Below are 18,387 nucleotides of genomic sequence, written 5' to 3'. Positions count from 1 at the left end.
CGTTAACAACGCAAGTTACATAATCAACGTTACAGAAACGGCGTAAGTTACGTATAAAACTTTTTGAAAAATCCACAAACCATGAGCCACAGAAATTATGTAAAAAGTCATTTACTTTTGTTTTCACACTAGACACGGACCCCGTTCTCCTGGGTGAAAGTCGACCCATCCACCTCCCCTCCCTCCTGCATGTAATATCTGCCATTTAAACTCTGCATCACCGTCAATCACTACTGCTACGTCAGAAAGATGACAGCAGAGGAAAGTGAACCGCATTTTGCTGCCTGTACAAACGCCTTATATTGACGTTTTTGATGGAAGAGCAGTCTGGTTTAGGTTAAGTTTAACTGAGATGGACTCATTTTTAATTGCAGTCATGTTTCCTTTGTTCTGTTCTCTGGTAACTCCTGGGATTGCCTGGTCTTTGCCTGCCCTTTTCTGTACTAAAGAGGAGTACAATGTGCTTCTGCACGATGAACACAGTCGATGGTTGTTCATGCTGTGTCAGCTGTGCACTTAACCATAAATCATGGGGCTCTGTCCATGTAGGCTACCATTTAGCCCAACCACTTAGCCAGCCCTCAGCCAGTCCACTGTAATTAATTTTAGAGAGCTTTACTGAAATCCCGCAGGATCACTTGAGCTAGGTTAGTGAAGCTGTTTCTTTGACTGTCTGTCCGCCAAGCTCTGATGACTTTCAGTGGAATTTACGCAAAGGTTTCTCAAACCATTCCCTGCACTCTCTTTTCTCTGTATTTCTCCTGTTTTTTTCTTTCCTTTGTCTCCATCTCCTTCTTCCTTCTCAGTTTCAATAGTGAACGTCAAAAGCGACTCTTTTTCATCTCAGATAGCAGAGGGCACACTGGACTGGGTTCTCTTGTCATACATGTTGGAAACTGTGACAGAAAGATCAGAGATTTATTTAAATCTATGTTCATTATCAGTTCTATTCATTTCTTCCTCTGTGTTTCACTACTTCCGGTAGAGTGTCTTCCTCTCTTCTTAATGACCCAAGATAACAGACAGGAAATGAGCCTCTTCCCATTTTACAGTGTTTGTTACCTGTTTTGTAGCAACTCAATTAAATTGTAATTCTCACTATTATGAGGTGGGTCTTAATGGGTTCTGAAGCTTTTGTGACAGCTTCCTTGCCATAGGCCTACTTATAATTTTTCGTCTGCTATTGCTCAGTGAAAGATTGATAATAAATAAATATTATAAGAGTAAATATCATATACTACCTACAGACTGCATGTGTACATTGTTTTATTTTATTTTAAGTTAATTTGTACTATATATATAGTATAGAGAGAGCAAACAAAATTACCTATTTTGGGGGTCTATTCAGAATTTGCTGATGGGATTTTTGCATTGGATTTTGGATCATGGCAGAAAATATGCTCTGTGGCAAACACGCGTTTCATATACTTACGCATTTTGTTCAGCAAGATAATCTTCACAAATTAAGTCCACTCTGATGATGATTGAAGCATTAATGCATCCAACAGAAGAAAAAAGCTAACGTTATGCTATAGAGAACTACACCACGGTCACAGTTAGCTTCAGATGCTCTCTGACAAGCTAACCAGACGTTTTGACACGCTATCGAATATGTAGCCTAATAAATTGTTTATTAACCAAATACAAAAATCAACAGGAGTTTGCAAGAGCACTTAAAAACACAACTAAAGGCTGTAAGGTGGACTAGTGAGAGAGTTTCTGTTCATGTCCGGCGTGATAACTTTTAATGTCTCCAAAAACACTGTCTCATTTAGCCACTTGTTAGCAACCACCTAAGGACACATTAAAACTTAAAAATTCACAACACAACCAACATCTTTTATGTCGTACAAAATAAAACAGAACATCTCTTCAGCTTGTGCTAACTACAGAACCTATTTCAGGCATCTAACCAGCAACTCATTCAAAATCCTCATTGAGTCATGAGAGGAGAAACAACCATAGTTTTTTTCTTTTATTCTTATTATCATCTTGTGTTTTTCAGACTTGCTTTGGCAATGCAGAAATATGTTTCCCAATGCAAATAAAACCACTTTGATTTGATTAAATAAATCTCCACGTATGGTTTTCCATATTCCTTGTATTTTTCTATACATTTTTCACTTTAGATGACAATATTTAATTTAAAATTTGCTATAATAATCAAATCAATAGTCATAAAATAATTTTACTACTATTGATGTACACTGTATATTATACTGGCTGTGAAGCGCGTAAACAGACCTCTGTTGCTGCAGATTTTGCCATCTGGTGATGTACATCTCCGCTTGCTTTCCCATGGGCTGATGTCACACTGGAATTCACATTTGTCTCCATGCCAACCAGCAGCACAGTAACAGTTTCCACAGTAACACTGGCCATGGCCTGGAAGCAGAATGCAACAACTGATTACTTCAGCTCTGTGATCGAGTGACAGGCAGTTAAACAGATTTCCACATTAACCTCTTCTCAGTCATTTAAAGGGACAGTTAACCTTAAAATCTAAAATACACATTTTTTTGTGTGTGTCTTACCTGTAGTGTTATCAATTTTATCAATCTAGGTTTTTTGGGGTAAACTAAATGGTGGAACTAAATGGCACTCAGCTTGAGGTGCTTTTTGAGTTAAGTGGTTACCAATATATTTACAATGTGTAAGCAGCTAACCATTCAGAAATGCACATTTACATATTTAGATGTTTTATTACCCTAACCCTAACCTGTTGAATCTGCCTTTCTGATTTCTGAAGTCCAATCCCCACTGGATGCGTTGTTAGAAGCCTTTTTTACGTCCATCAGTCACATGTCTCATGGATCAAATATGACTCCGTTCTATTATATGCGTCAATCCACACTAAGGCCGTGAGAAATCATGACCAAGCTGCTCAAGATAATCCACAGACTTTGTTTTGAGCAGTTTCATGTTGGAACTATACTATAAAAACATAGTTCCTACATGAAGCCTTTCAAAACTAAATCTGTGGATTCACTTATTTTATCTTTAAGGGAAGAAAAAGATTGCTAGAGTCGTTATCTCCAACATCCGGTAACTCACACTAAAACAATCTAGACTCATAAATAGCATTACAGGGATGAGGAAAATATGTACTTCTGATTTGGGGCTGAACTGTCCCTTTAAATTTCCAGTTTTAGGATTTCAAGAGGACTGTACAAATACTGAAAATGTTATTTTTTCCTGAAAATGACCTCTCTTTTTCAGGAAAATCATTTCATATATTTTATTCATAAAAAATAACATATTCAACATTTTAGTATTTTGTTTTACTGCTTTTAATTCTCAGTATTTGATACGTGTTAGACAAATTAAGGTAACTGTCTTTCTGACAGAGGCCTGATAAGCAAAGTCCATAATTTATTTAATTTTTTTAAATGGAAATTATGAATGACTCGCAGGCACTGGAACAAACTGCAGGGAATAGAGATGTGTATAAATCCATCAAATGCAGTAAGCTGGCAATTTAACTTCAAATTAACCTTCATGGACACGTGAAGCTAATATGTTTTCTTATATTAAACAGAGTGACAAAGGTGGACAGTCCCTGAATAAGTATATATGTTAAACTAGGGTGCCTGTTATTTTTGAGTGTAAGAGTGAAGGGGTGCGACAGGGGCTGCGGACCATACCTCCACACACCTCTCCGGTGTCCTCGTCCAGACACTCGCTGTCGTCACACTCACAGAAACGTCCCGTCACCAGACCTCTGTTGTCTGAATTGTCACACATGCAGCTACCACAGTGGCAGGTTCCTATTAAAGATATCAGATGTCACGATACTAAGATTTTCAACTCGATACTGATACTCAGTAAAATATTCGATACTCGATACCATTTTCGATACCACAAGGATAAAAACAAAGACCCCAAAATTTAACAGAAATATTTTTAACTACAAGAAAAAAGCAACATGTTAAAATTAACAGAACCACAGGTTAAATATTTATCATAAAAAAACAGTTGTGCAAAAAGAAACTGCAACTATGATAACAAGCTTCAGGTCTGAGGTAATGCAAAAAATAAATAAATACAATAAACAATAACAATTAGAACAATATTTTGTATGCTGTGCACAATATTAGGCAAGCTTGATAAGTCGACTTTTCTCTGCTTCATTCTGGGACTCCAAGAGAGAAAATAACACTTTTCATTGATACTTTTGAAAATGAGTATCGTATCCGGATACAACATTTTAGTATCGATACTTTTGACAACCCTAGTGGATGCATGTTTACAGTATGTGGTTGGTTGTGCACGGCAGCATGTGTGTGTATTTTTGATGCACTTTAAGAGCTGGTTTGCAAATGTGCATTGGAGGCAACGTCTGTGCATCATGTGGCAGTGGATCCAGACTGGTGTCTGACTGTTGAAGGCGGTGAAGGTGTGTTTGTGTATGTGCTGGGGCTTTTCCAACTATGCACTATAGGGACAGAAGACCAGACGACTACACACTGTGAATACATTTGCATTTCTGCACACTGAAACAAGCCAATGCTTTCAGAGACACACACGCTGACATGCAGACAATTAAATACACATTTATCCCTCATTTAGTTGGAGGCTTTGTGGGCCAACGGTGAGGTTAAGCCCAGGTAGGTGAGAGACTGTCAGTGTGTGGAAAACAATGTCAGCACAGACAGTTTATGACTTCAGTGTGTCAATGCACATGTGTCCACAGACACAATAGCTGGGACTGTGCATCAAATAAGCTTGTGAGATTTAAAGACCAAATTGAATTATCAATACTTACAGTATTGTTAACTCAAAATGATGATGTTCTTTCATGCATTCATTTATTAATGTACCTGTGAAAAGATAAATTGTTTATTCTGATTTATATATAAGTATATTCTTTAACTAAAAGCAATGAACTTTGAAGTTTTTTATATGTCATAGTACATGGCTTTATTGTGATTTATATTTATTTTATTTTTTCGTTTAATGTCAAACAAACGTCGATTTTTTTGACTTTTTTAATAAGAACCAGGTTTGCAGCTATTTACGTCATTAGATTTCCCAAAAAGGCAACCTAGGACTTAGTCTTTAGTAATGGCTTATTACTACTCTATGCAAAAGAAAAAACTGTTGCACATTCGTAGCCATGATGCAAAAAATATTTTACATGACAGAGGTTTTGACATGAAAGCCTTCTTCAGCGTATAATTATATAATAGTATTTATATGAAACATAGTTTGCAGTCATTAACGCCACTAGATTTCACAAACTGGCAACCTAGATCTTGGTCTTTATCAATAGTTTATTACTAATCTACATAGCATTTATAAAAGACATTAACTATAGAATTTGCATACTAAAAATTGTAAAAAATTAAATTATATTTAGTTTTGCATATGTGTCTGTGAATATGCAATGCTCGTTGTTTGTTTGATGCCGGTTTCTGTGCTTTTCTTACAGCTTTGTATCACCATTGTGTGTTTATATGTGTGTGGGCATGTGTGTGGTCGCACTACCTCTGTTGGAGCACACCACCCCCTGTGGGTTTTTGCAGAGCTCTTTGCTCTTCTTGCTGGGTAGGTTACACTCCTCCTGGAACTGGCAGGCATCTCCAAACCAGCCTTCATCACACTCACACGTCCCACAGTCACAGTAGCCGCGGTCTGAAGGGAAACACAACATGTCACATGCTGTAAACCAAGGACACACGTAACAGTTATCCTAAATGGATATGATGGCATTGGACTGACGGGAGAGAACAGGAACTGGAGTTATAGGATTCATTTGACTCCCTTGACTTCTAATTATTGTAACGGACCAGCTGCACACCCAAGTGACTCTGTTTTAATGGATGTGAAATATCATATATTTCCCTTGAGATGCATAAATGTAGCCTATATCTCGGAAGAAATAAGGCACTCTTATTTGTAATACAACCCTTTTTGTTGCAAAATTTCAGGATGATATACTAGATTTCCTCTTCAATCACTCAGTGACAGCGTTGTCTTGTTCAGTGTTCAGAGAACGCACACAGGCAGCGTGCCGTCACTATTTTTCATCATTCCGATGGCCGCAGTGAGCAAAATGAAAAACAGGACGAATCATGTGATGCAAATGAAGGCTGTTGACAAGTTATTATAAATGTTGCTCCCAATGCATTTAGCAGCAAGGGGCCTTGTATGTCACACTCAATCATTCTCCTGACTCGTTCGTCATGTAAATTTGGTGTCCTTTTCAAGGGCTATCCATCAGTCATTAACAACAGGCAAGTCCCCTGTCTCTTCTCATTATCGGTATGTCTCAGGGGACACTAGGGACCAGGTTCAAGGAAAACAAGAATATGGAAAGTGCACTTCAGAGAAAGCTGCACTGCAGAGATGATACAACTTTGAGAAAAATAAACTGATGTTAAATAAATATCACTTCTATTTCATTTTTATCTTATGAACTGTAAAAATAAAAAAACATAAAAAACCTCTGAGTAGACTATACCATCTCTGCTGGGCTTTTTTGTCTCAAAGAAACAGAACAAAAGTTTAAAATGTCAAATTAATACAATGTCATCACACACATAGATTAAAAATAATCTTGGCACTGTTTGCGTACTAAGCATATTAAAACAGTCATACAGGCCAAAACCAAAACTGTTTTCCAGTAATTAGAGACTCTTCAATCATTGTGGCATTAAAACAAATCTGCGGGTGACTAACACCATTGTGCATTTACCTCTACTATTATTGTTTTGGGTTATTATTTGATTTTCAATACACAATCAACACAGACTCAAGGAGATAAACAGAATAAGATTCTAAATGTGGACATTTCTTATTAGATTTAGCTTTGCAGATGGGAACCACCACACAATAGCTGTAAAATGGAATTAGATTAAAGTTGCTCCAACTTAATTCAGTAGAATATAACAAAGTCACTACCACCCACTGGCCCCCATTAATCTCCGCTTGACAATCACTCTGACATATAAAATGGACCCTTTTTGTCTGCTGGGCAAAAGTTTATGTGTGTGGGAAGGTGCCTGTCTGTCGACAGTTTATCTTCCCTGCTACTTCCTGAGCAGTAATTCTCTGTTGCATGGGGTTGTCGGGGTCCTTCCCACACAGCGCCGACGGTCACAAGCGCCCAGCCAATCAGGCTCCAACCAGCGGCCAGATATATCCAATGGCGGTCAGGAACGACAGGGTGCATCTGTTCCTGCATCAGTGGCAGTAATAACAGGTGATGGGGTGTTACCATGATTAACTGCTGATGAGAAGAGGATGGTGACTCATCTAGGAAGCTAAATTCGGATTTTGAAGTGAACTTGTTCTTGCTTAAAGGGATAGTGGGGTTGTATGAGGTATTTATGCATAGTCGGAGCATTACCTACTGTAGATGGCGGTCAGCATGCCCCGTGTTTGGTGAAGAAGGCAGAAGTACTGGCACAGAAGCTTAACAATGTTCTGCTGTGGACAGGGTCATAGAATATTTTTACCACTTTAACTTGCCCAAAGACAGCCATGTTTAAGATTAAGCGTGGGGAACTGAAGCAATCATCTATAGACTCTTCAAAGCCACCAGACTCCATTGACAAAAATAGTAATTTTACCTTGCAGAACAGAGCAATTGCTGGTTTACCACTGCCATGATTGGTTTGTGCGGTTGTGTTACTGTGTGACTTTGGTGAATCTGAACTAACCCTTTCAAACAACAAAACAAAACAACTCCAACAAAATAACTGATGAAGCAGCAGTAGAACAGTAACTCATGCAAGGTCAATTCAGTGTTTTGTCAAAGGAGTCTGGTGGCTTCAAGTAGCTCATGGATGACAGCTTTAGTTCATCTTGCATAAACTAAACTAAACTAAACTAAATTTTATTAGATGGGTCTTTTTTTATGTGGCTAAAATACATTTAGCTGCTGCCCTTGTCCACAGCAGTACAATGCTTTGCTTTTGTGAAGGTACTCCTGCCTGCTTCTCCAAACTCAAGGCGAGCTAGTCTACTGTAAGTACCTTATACAAGCCCATTTCAAAAAAATCCAAACTACCCCATTCATGATAAACAAAGAAAGATATTTATAGGTAAATAAACAAGGACATAGCTTTATGTGCAACATAACAATACAGCAATCTTGAGTAATTACTGTTAATACATGAACAAAAGCTAATTTCATCTCTGTGAAAAGAAAACACTTATGAGGCAATCTAGGGGCTTTCCTGAGATTTGGGTGCAGTTTCAATTATAAGCAATGCAATAATAGAAGACATACACCATGTGCAAATCTAAGAAGTCACTGAGACTGTTTCCGTGCCAATTTATTCCTTGCAGTTTATTTTTCGTCCCCAAATGACATTTCCCCACTTACTTTGTTGAGATCATGTTCTCCATAACATGATACTCATTTCAGTGAGTAATTATCCCTCCCTGCTTTCCTGTCCCTGTGGGATGCGGAGCGTGAAACGGTAGCGCGTCAGCTCGTGTTCTGTGGAAAATATCTAGGAGACACCTGTCTCAGGTAATAATTCATTCTCTGTGTGCGCTGCTCTCACAACTCCAGCTTTCATTCTTCCGGTTTTAAAAAATTCTTCACCTCGGCATTCATTTGTCAGCTCTCTTGACTTCATCGTGGCTTTGGAACACAAACTTACATATTATTTCAGCTCTCCCCAGGCATGATAACAACAATGTAGAAAGACTTATTTCTACAGGAAGAAGTCTTTGAAAGCTGTAATGGGTCCCAATCAAAATTGCCTTTTACTAGCAGACTTGGACGGACTTAAGTGGCTTTTTCTCCTTGCAGCCCACGCTAGAATCATTAGGTGACTCACCACACAGGCACACTGCCCAGCGAAGCTCAGAATATCTAAGTGAGAGCACATCAAAATATGTACTAGCAAAAAAAAACAACAACAGAGATGAACAATTTAATGGGCTGTAATGGCTCAAGGACTGCATTCCACTGTGGGTCCCTGTTTTTTTCTCTCTCTATTGGAAATCAACAGAAATTAGTATATAAACCTTTTAGTCGTTTTGGACAGACTGCCATTAGTGAGTTGTTCTCCCATGATTAGTTTATCTCATCTGTCTATAATGTGTCCACATTGGAAGCAACATCTTAAGCTTATGTAATGCTGATGGAAAATGCATGAGGAGAAGTTTGATTTGGAACAGATCTGGACAAACTGACTTCTTATGTGCTGCTGACATAAAACCCCCCTGGGTGGTATCTTCTCTGGCTCTGGCTCTGGCAGGGGGGCACAGAGGCTGGGGGCTGAGCCAGGAAAAGCACTGAGGCTTTGAAAAGCCTGGGAGAGATCGAGGGAGAGAGGAAGAGGCTAAAAAGTACAATAAATATGATCATGTCTGCCATAATCATAAAGTTACAGATTGTTCCAGTTTGCAGACATACTTGGCTTTCTGCTTCAATCCACATCAGGAGCTTGGGGGGATGGTAGCAGTTACAAGAGATGCTGAGATGACTATTGACCCGTGTTTGATCCAACATTATACGTGCTATTACAGTAAGTGCTGTTGTATCAACTCTGACTCTTTGATAAAGAACAAGTCAAATAAATGAGTCATTATGTTTCAATGAAGATTGAACTCAAAGATGATTGCTCTCTAAGGGGCTCAGCCTTGATATTATGGTCTAATGCTACTCAGTATTGTAACAGTAATTACTTACAAGTTGATTATACAGTGGTTTTTGGGACAATGCTAGCCCTGCAGCACCCCGGGCCACCCGCTGTGTCTCTGACAATGGAAAAAAAAGACCATAAATCGTGAAAAAAGAGAAGCACAGCACACAGTCTTAACTCACACCAGAGGAAAACACTTTGCTCGGTTCAGCACGGACACACAGAGAGGCGGAAAGCAAGAGTGAGGGAGTGAGAGGTTTCACGTGGCTCATCAATGAGGGGGGGAAAAAGGGGGAAGGCTGTGAAAGAGAGGGGAAACAGTGCCACGTTGACCCTCATCTGTGAAAAGGAATTTGAGAATTGAACAAAATTTTAAATTGAACTTAAAAGCTTGAATTTTATATTCTTTCTATTATTCAAAAACAGGGTGAGATGCTCTATTTGACTACTTAAGACACTAATGGAAAATTGTTTCTAATGTACTGGTGCTTTTTTTAAAATGGGACAGGGGAAGACAGTCAAAAACAAACAGCAGGGTGAAATGACAGGAAGGTTTTGCACAGTTGGTGGACAGATGTTGTTCCAGGTCATCATCCCGTTGCCCCGCTACAATATGGGATGCATCAGGGGGAGTAAAAACCTGTGAGTGACAGTGCTATTGCTTTATGTGAATCCTAGCAAATCAACCCCAACTGCTCTAAAACCTAAGCCCCACTGTTACTTCTAAAGGCTGAAGTTTTTGGTATTTTTTCAGCTTTACTTCCCATTAAATAATGTGCCATACAACTGGCAAGTTTTCCAGTCATGGATAAAGTGTGAAAAGAACATATTATGCTGGAATAAAATGACAAGGATGTCTATTCATTCCCCTTACATCATCCAAAAATCAGGAACATTTCAATACATATACTACTGCCATATGCTTCTATAATGCTTTCATTACTGCATGCATTGCATAAGAACACCCTGGGCAGTTTTTTATATTCATTTCCATGCATGTGCAGTATATAAATGTAGAGCTTCCAGTTCACTTGACTTGGATGTCTATTGAATACCAAAGGAAACCCACACAACACAAAGAAAGACCATACAGAAAAAGGAACAGGATGTTATTTCAGACCAAAGGCTTTCTTGGTCTTATACAATTTAAAAACATCATTTCAACCTAGATTTTAAAAATACAGCCATCACACCAACATTTAACTATGTATCATCCTGGGTTTCCTCATCACAGGTTAACTTGTTGCTCTTATTGAGAGGATCCAAATTAGCCCGATGAATGCCATCCAAGGTAAAAAGGAACATCTCAATGCCAGGAAAGCTAATGTTTTTGGAGAGGAAAAACACACAGTTTATCCCTAAGGAGAAAAATCTATTGGATCTTATCAGTGGGCAGTTGTGAGAGGCAGAGATAAGGGAGCCGCAGGGAGAGAAATTGGCTGCAGATCTCAGACAGCCGACCATGCATGCTGCATGGGCCATTGAGCAACTGGGGGGAGGTGGGGATGTGTGTATTCTTCTCAGTATGCTTTAAATATAATTGCTGGGCCCTATATGCACATGGCAGTATGCTTGTATGTGGCAGCATATTTGTGTGTGCACATGTGTGTAGCCATATGAGAATAAGCCTTATCCTCTGTGTGTGTATATGTGTGTGTGTCTCAGTGTGAAAACCCACCCCACTTCTGATGCATCTAGGTTCCATTTGCAGTCCAGTGAGTGAAACCCCATTATCAGGCTGAAGCAGGGCCTTCTCACTCCAGACTGCTGAACCATAATGAGCTCATCACAACAGCCAACTTGTCTACCCGAATAAATCACTCTACCCCTCACATGCACACACACATATCTCCATTATACCTGTTCAGTGTGCACACACATATCTCCATTAAACCCTGACACTTATATCCCAGTAACTGCAGAGGACACGGAATAAAAAGATGACGTCCCTTTTCTTTACATCAACATAGAGGGGACAGCTTATCTCAAAACCTCCTGGATATTTCATCTGACAGATGTCTGATAAGTCTTGGTACAGGTTGCAAGATCTTTTTTTTTTTACATATGTGTTGCCTGTTTATTAGGTAAATGAATGCAGCCTAATACAATATCCCTGCAATAAATGCTTCATTTGTAGGTGTTTAATGTTCCATTTTTGTTGAAACATTGTTGAGAGTAGATCAATCTCAGAAATTCATGACAATTTAGCTTCTGGGGTCAAGGGTAAATAATTCAGGGGTTCTGATGTAGGCAGCAGATCTGGAATATCTGGGCCGAGACTTTTTCTTATGTACTACACCCGTCATTCGAACTTGAGGTGCAAGAATGGAGTTGGACTTGAGAGACGAAATCTATGACCGGATTATTTCTCTGCTTATGAATGCAAATACATAAAAAATGAAAAAAAAAAAAAAACCCTATATGGTTGTCAGACGGTAGTTGAGGGGTTTAGATATTGCATTTAAGCCAAGGCATTCCACCTCCTGTGCTCTCTACTGCACAAACTGCACAAAATCTGCAAGTACAAACTACATGTATAGACACTAAACTTTCCCAGATTGTACACTCCAAATGTTGTCTTTGTCAGCAAACCTCTGCACCTTCCTCTTCCTTCTTGCTCTCCAGACTAGCCCAAAATAAACAAGAAGAAAACAAAGCTGTGCGGAAACTCACCTCACCGATTGTAACAAAGTGTCCTCCACGGTAGAGCAGAATCAGAAACAATGGCACCAACATGGACTGTACCAAAATCTCAGTGTGCATGTTTAAATCCCACAGCAACAAGCTGCAAAGAGATGCTAGAAGCTATAGATGCTATCAAGCCCTGTAAATCAGAGGGTAACTGCAAGGTCAGATGATAATTTTCAATGAACATCATTTGATTTATTGTTAATAAAAAGATATTGATTTTAGCAGCTTCAACAAAGGAGCACCATAAACCACTGCCTCTAAGAATGACCATAAGGTTAACTCAACCGCAACTAGTTTCAACAGAACTGACCAATGTAACCTTCATGAAGGTACGCTTTATTGCATGACTGCTGTATAAGATTGCATTACTTTGTTATCTTATCTGAATATGTCTATCTTGCTCAATTTACTTTGTAAAGTTAAGTAAAACAGCTGACCAAGATTCCTGTTCCTTCCACAGAAAAAGGCTTTTGTTGTAATATGCGAGTCTGTGAAATCATTGCTCATCTTAGAAAATAAATGTGAAGAGCATCTCATGTGGCAACTTGTCCTTGAGTGTGGATGCAATCTCAAGTGTTCTTTCTGAGTACTTGTAAAATTTCAAAGTTCAAAGCTGTGCCTCCCAACAAAAGCTAATGCCTTGGTAAAGTACTTGGACCAACCAGCTGTCTATTACAAGTACAAATGAAACCCTTTGAAGTGCTGCCAAGGTGAGGCAGGCTTTCAAAGCCACAGAACTGCACCCCCCTGATTTGTCAATAAAGAAAGCAACACAAGTGAAATGCTCTAAATCCACTCCGAGTCTGTGAAATACATGTTTCTTTATTAAAAAAATCAGAAAACTAAAGAGATGTTAAATGCCGAAACAAATCAAATAGGTTTTTGAATTTCACCCTCCAGCTCTCTGCTTTTCCTAGCACGTGGCTGAAACAGACGCTAAACATCAGCTGGATAGTCCATTTGCCAAGTTTCTCTGATGTCAGCCCACAGCGAGGAGCTCTGCTGCATCACTTACTGACTCATCACTAAAAACTGTACCCAAGTAGTACAATATGTGAAGCCATGTGCCTGTACACTACTTCACGTGAAACTAGGACAGTCAAACTTTTTATCACATAATGCCAATGAAACAATGTTGAGATCAGGGCTGTTTAATGTGTCAATACATCTGTCACTGTCCCATACGCACCATTGCAGGTTTTCCCGCTATGCGTAGCACAGACCCAGTCGTGGCACTCGCAGCGCGGCCCGTAGAACTTCCCCGGATCTGTTGCCTCGCAGATGCAGATGCCGCAGTCACACGTGCCCCTCCCACTGCAGATCTTGCCATCAGGTGTCCGGCACCGGCGCTGTGACGACTCTGTGGACAACTTGCACACGCCACCCACCTGGCTGGAAAAAAAAAGAAGGTCAGTTGTTGTGCAGCTTTGGAAAAACCTGCGGTCAAAGGTCAAGTGTGCTGCCACCTGTGTGTTTTAAATGCAGAATACCACATTCATGAAACCCATTCATTTGTCTCCTATTTACACTCTATATTCTTAATGTAATGGCTAGTGTGTTATAGATGGCAGAAGTCCAAGGTTCAAAATACAGAGCAGTTTTTTTAAATTGAACAGTGAAGCTACTTTCATTGCTTCACTGTTCAATTTTCTGTCACCAGTTCACATATACATTTGAGTATAATTAAATTGAATTACAACTTCCCCTTCCTTCCATTTGTTGGTATTTCACAGCAGCATCATGGAGGGAAAAAAGATGAAGAATTTTGGGAAGAATGTGACTTCTCAGAGCATGGCCAGCTAGTTTATTTTCTCTTGATATAGACCCTAACGCATTGGAAACATGGAAAACCAGAATGTGAAGGATTAAGCTATTAAATCAAACAAATCAAAGAGGACAGAAACAGCTTCACCTTTCATTCTGCACACTCCAGCTGCTGTTCTTGAGCTTCATTTTTTACTCTGTGGGATCTCGGTATGAGATTTGTTTCGTTTGGATACTGTCTGACATTCTTTTTCTAATCCTGCCCTCCCAAACAGACCAGTCTGGGAACAGTACAATTAACAGATCAAGTGTTTCCGACACGCCCATTAGAATAAAATAAAGCATGTGTGTGTTCCATGTGTCATGAAGAGGTTATGCAACTTCCATTTCACACAGTCTTCACCCTCTAAATGGAAGACTGTGAGAATGAGAATTTAAACTGAAGTTTCATGGATGTGGTCTGACTGCAGAGACCTCTGATTGGTCACTTATTTCAAACAAAAAACCACATAAAATTTGGCATCAGACAAGTAATGGCAGCACCACAACACCATAAACCAGGGCAATGTCAAACTTTTTAAATCCATCACTTATGTTTCAGCAAGACAGTTTTATTTCACCATCTAGTCTCAAAATGCTTCCAGAGGGTGAGGCAACGATGGCCAACTGTGTGAGACTGTGTGTCAGTCTCCTGGTGAGTCCTTCCATGTAGGGCTCATGACTTTGTCAGAGGAGCCAGTTGAGCCCATTTAAGAGATTTCCCTCAAACAGATGCTGCTGCTGTACCTCAAAACAACAGGTGTTCTTTTACGTCCAGGAAAAGGGTAAGAGTTAATGCATTTTCCCCCCTTCCACTTTTGGAAAGAAGAAGAAAATCAGTTTGTCTGCTCTGTGCGTTCTCCGGCATGCTATATGGAAGTCACTGCATCTCTGAGAATGAGTTTAGCAGAAGTTATTAATGTTAATGCCACACTGTAGAGGTTTTGGGATTTAATTTAAACAAAACTTCTGGGGGCTGAATATATACTACATTTACTTTAATGCAATCTTACTTATCAATGCACTGTAAACTTATTCCATTTGAGTGAACCCAATACCTCAAAATATAACTTATTACTGTGCAAATGCCTTATTATAACAAAAGTTCAAGTGGTCAAGGGAGGACACCTGGAGGCAGTAATCACCTGTTGCAAAATTATTATTGTTCTCAAGTTGTCAAAATCCAAATTGAAAAAAGATAATCAACCCTAGGAAAAAAGGGACCAAGTGGATTCAGCAAAATAAACACAAAAGAGAACTAGCATCTCTGCCTGGCTACAGATATAGCAACTATCCCATATGTTACTTTTACGACAGCTTAAAAGACTGTAATTACGTGTATTGTTAGTCAACGCCCCCTAGTGGCCGTAGTAATTATGATGGAATAGAGTATAAAAACATTATGGTTAACTATTGGTGGGAGGGGTAAGAAACACAGGTCTTTTTCACAGGAGACGGGGGCTTGTGTCCCCATTAAAACCAAAGGTTAACGTTGTTATTTTAAGTTACATATGTAACTTAACCTCCAGACATAGCTAAGTCACATGTTTTCCTAAGCCTAACCATGTAGAATTGTTGTTTGAAACAAACCAAAGTGAAATAATTTGATTACCCTCTGATTAAAACAGCAACCATTACATTAAGGTATGAGGATTTGTTAATTTCCTGCAACCGACAGGGACACTAATTTAGCAAACAGTCCTGTGGGCCGTATCAAAGGGTAGGAACAAACGAGCTATGTGATTGTATAGTCTGGAGGACTTCTTGCAGCAATCCCATCCTGGCAGCAGTACAGAGTAAACTGATATAACTGCAGGTACAATGTGTTTGCATGCTCAGTGAGCAACCTACAATTAGAGCTGTGACACATCAAGCTGGCAGTAAGGACAAAAAAAGTTGTGTAATGCCACCTCAACACTTCTGTTCAAAACTGCTGATGCTGCCTCCCCGATTTCTATAAAAAAATGTATTTGAACACAACACAGACTAAAGGTAATGGCCATCTGACCACCAATATTTATTTATAAATTAATAAATATCATAAGAAAAAAATAACAATTTTCACACCACTGAATCTGATTTAGCAGTCTGCCCATAACTGCAAATTGAAAAGATGTCTGCAACTGGTACTGTAATATAAACAGGGACTATTAGAAATGACATGATGTATCCTAGAAGCTGAATAAAGGTTATGTATTGCAACCCTAGTTTTATGACTACAGGTGGAGTCCTCATGTCAAAGCACTCCCTCAGTAACATAACCCTTATTGTTGACTCTTTCACTCCTACTCTTTATCAAACTGTCAAGTCTGACACTGATGACATACCTGATAAACAAACAAGTTAGGAAATGTTTGGATTTGCATAATTAAAACAGAGGAAAACACTATAATCACCTGGATTCACAGGAGCTGTTGGTTCCTGTGGTAAAGCATATGTGGGCTTGCCACTGCTGTCTAATAAATGTTATGCACTGTACACTATGACATACACAATGTAATCACTACACAGGCACTGTGCACCTGCTTGGAGAAAACACCCCATCTGCAGCTGCGTTAAGTTTGAATCATATGGCAACATTTACAGATCCGCTGACTCAGGCTCTAGTGTAAAAGGCCAAGGTAAACAGAAATACATTTTTTGTATTTTCGCCAATTCCAGTGATTGACTTAATGTCATGATTTCCATTTTCACACTTGTGGAATATTTTTGAAAACGTATTTTTTGGCATTAGGGGCTTAAGTGAAACATTTCTGATTTTGATAAAAATAAAGTTTTACAAGGTTACCGAGTGCAGTTTTTGCATACATGTGTTCACACATATGAAGTTTTTGTATTTTCGTCCTCAATTTAATTTTGTTTGTGTTCAGTAAAAGATTTAAAAACACATAGGCTCCAGCTAAGTTGAAGAATTCTTGCTGAAGCTTCTTGCACCAAACACATGACCACAAAAGCTGTCAAAACATTGTCATGTCAGCCCAGATGAATAAATGAAAAACAAATAAATAAGTGAATTTATATAAGTTTTAAAAAGTGATATTCGAATGCTGAACAATGGAAACAGAGAAGCAGACTTTTCTTCCTGGTATGTGGCATGCAGAATTATTGGTAAGTAAAGGAGCATAAAAAAACTGCACAAAATCTGCAAGTACAAACTATGTGTATAGACACTAAACTTTCCCACATTGTACACTCCAAATGTTGTCTTTGTCAGCAAACCTCTGCACCTCCCTCTTCCTTCTTGCTCTCCAGACTAACCCAAAATAAACAAGAAGAAAACAAAGCTGTGCGGAAACTCACCTCACCGATTGTAACAAAGTGTCCTCCACGGTAGAGAGCAGAATCAGAAACAATGGCACCAACATGGACTGTACCAAAACCTCAGTGTGCATGTTTAAATCCCACAGAAACCTGAAGTAAAGTAGCTTGAAGGAATTTCCCAATCTTTCTCTCCTTAAACAGACAGGACAGGAAGAGAGAGTGAGGGGGAAAAGAAAAGGAGAGAAGGAGAGAGCAGCAGGCTGGCCTGAACTGGCTCAATCCCTTCAGAGGCCAACAGTTCTCTCCATACAAGTGCCTTTGATTAGTCTTGACTCTCAGACACAGGCCTGGGCAGGAGCTTGAGTGGGGAAAACTGCCAAAATAAAAAGTTAAGTCACCAGTTTGAGATGTAATTAGAAGCAGACTGTATTTTTAATGTTTTGTTTCAGTTTTTTTCCCCCTTGCTTTTCCAGAAGAGTCCTCTCTATAGAGCTGTAGTTTTGTTTCCATCATATTCTTTTGATGCCATTTCTCCTTAGACATTTTGACATGTCACAATAGGAATAGCACAGGTGTGAATGATGACAATAACCTTAATAATGCTGCTGCAGGTTCAGGGTGCTGGTATTATTCATGCTGGCTCGCTGTCACACATAGCTTAGTCATAGCTCACTGGGACACTTGAATGGAAAAGAGTCAGTTAATGTTATTAGTAACACCTGTGTTTTTCAAAATGTCAAAATGGAGACTCAAGTGTGCTCAAAACAATACTGCAGAAATAATAACATACATTTTGACTCTGAACTGACAGAAGTAATGTAATTTCAAGCAAAGCTAAATGCAAGAAAAATAATTTTGATAAGTTCCAAAAAGAACATTTGGCAGTCAAGGTGCTATGCGAGCTGGATCGAGCTATCTTTTAAAATAGCACCAGAGTCAGGAGGGTAACTTATACCATAGCTCTTGCCCAAGAACAATGAATGAAGCATTACACAAGCCGAGGCAGAGTGGTGACGTTGCCCTTGTT

General features: G+C 39.2%; 1 protein-coding gene across 1 annotated transcript in view; it reads right to left on the bottom strand.

Annotated features, from left to right (window-relative positions):
* itgbl1 (integrin, beta-like 1) overlaps window positions 1–17,657 on the bottom strand; it is a 49,649-nt gene extending 31,992 nt beyond the window's left edge. The window contains exons 1-5 of the mRNA XM_059343089.1: window positions 17,400–17,657; window positions 13,486–13,688; window positions 5,488–5,634; window positions 3,645–3,767; window positions 2,245–2,385 (exon numbers count right to left, since the gene is read on the bottom strand). Of these exons, the coding sequence (XP_059199072.1) occupies window positions 2,245–2,385; window positions 3,645–3,767; window positions 5,488–5,634; window positions 13,486–13,688; window positions 17,400–17,491 (706 nt within the window). The 5' untranslated portion in view covers window positions 17,492–17,657. The remainder of the gene's footprint in view (window positions 1–2,244; window positions 2,386–3,644; window positions 3,768–5,487; window positions 5,635–13,485; window positions 13,689–17,399) is intronic.
* Between the last annotated feature and the right edge of the window lie 730 nt (window positions 17,658–18,387).

Source organism: Centropristis striata, chromosome 10 (genome assembly GCF_030273125.1).
Source record: "Centropristis striata isolate RG_2023a ecotype Rhode Island chromosome 10, C.striata_1.0, whole genome shotgun sequence".
In the NCBI taxonomy this organism is placed as follows: Eukaryota; Metazoa; Chordata; class Actinopteri; order Perciformes; family Serranidae; genus Centropristis; species Centropristis striata.
This window is presented reverse-complemented; position numbering and strand designations above follow the sequence as displayed.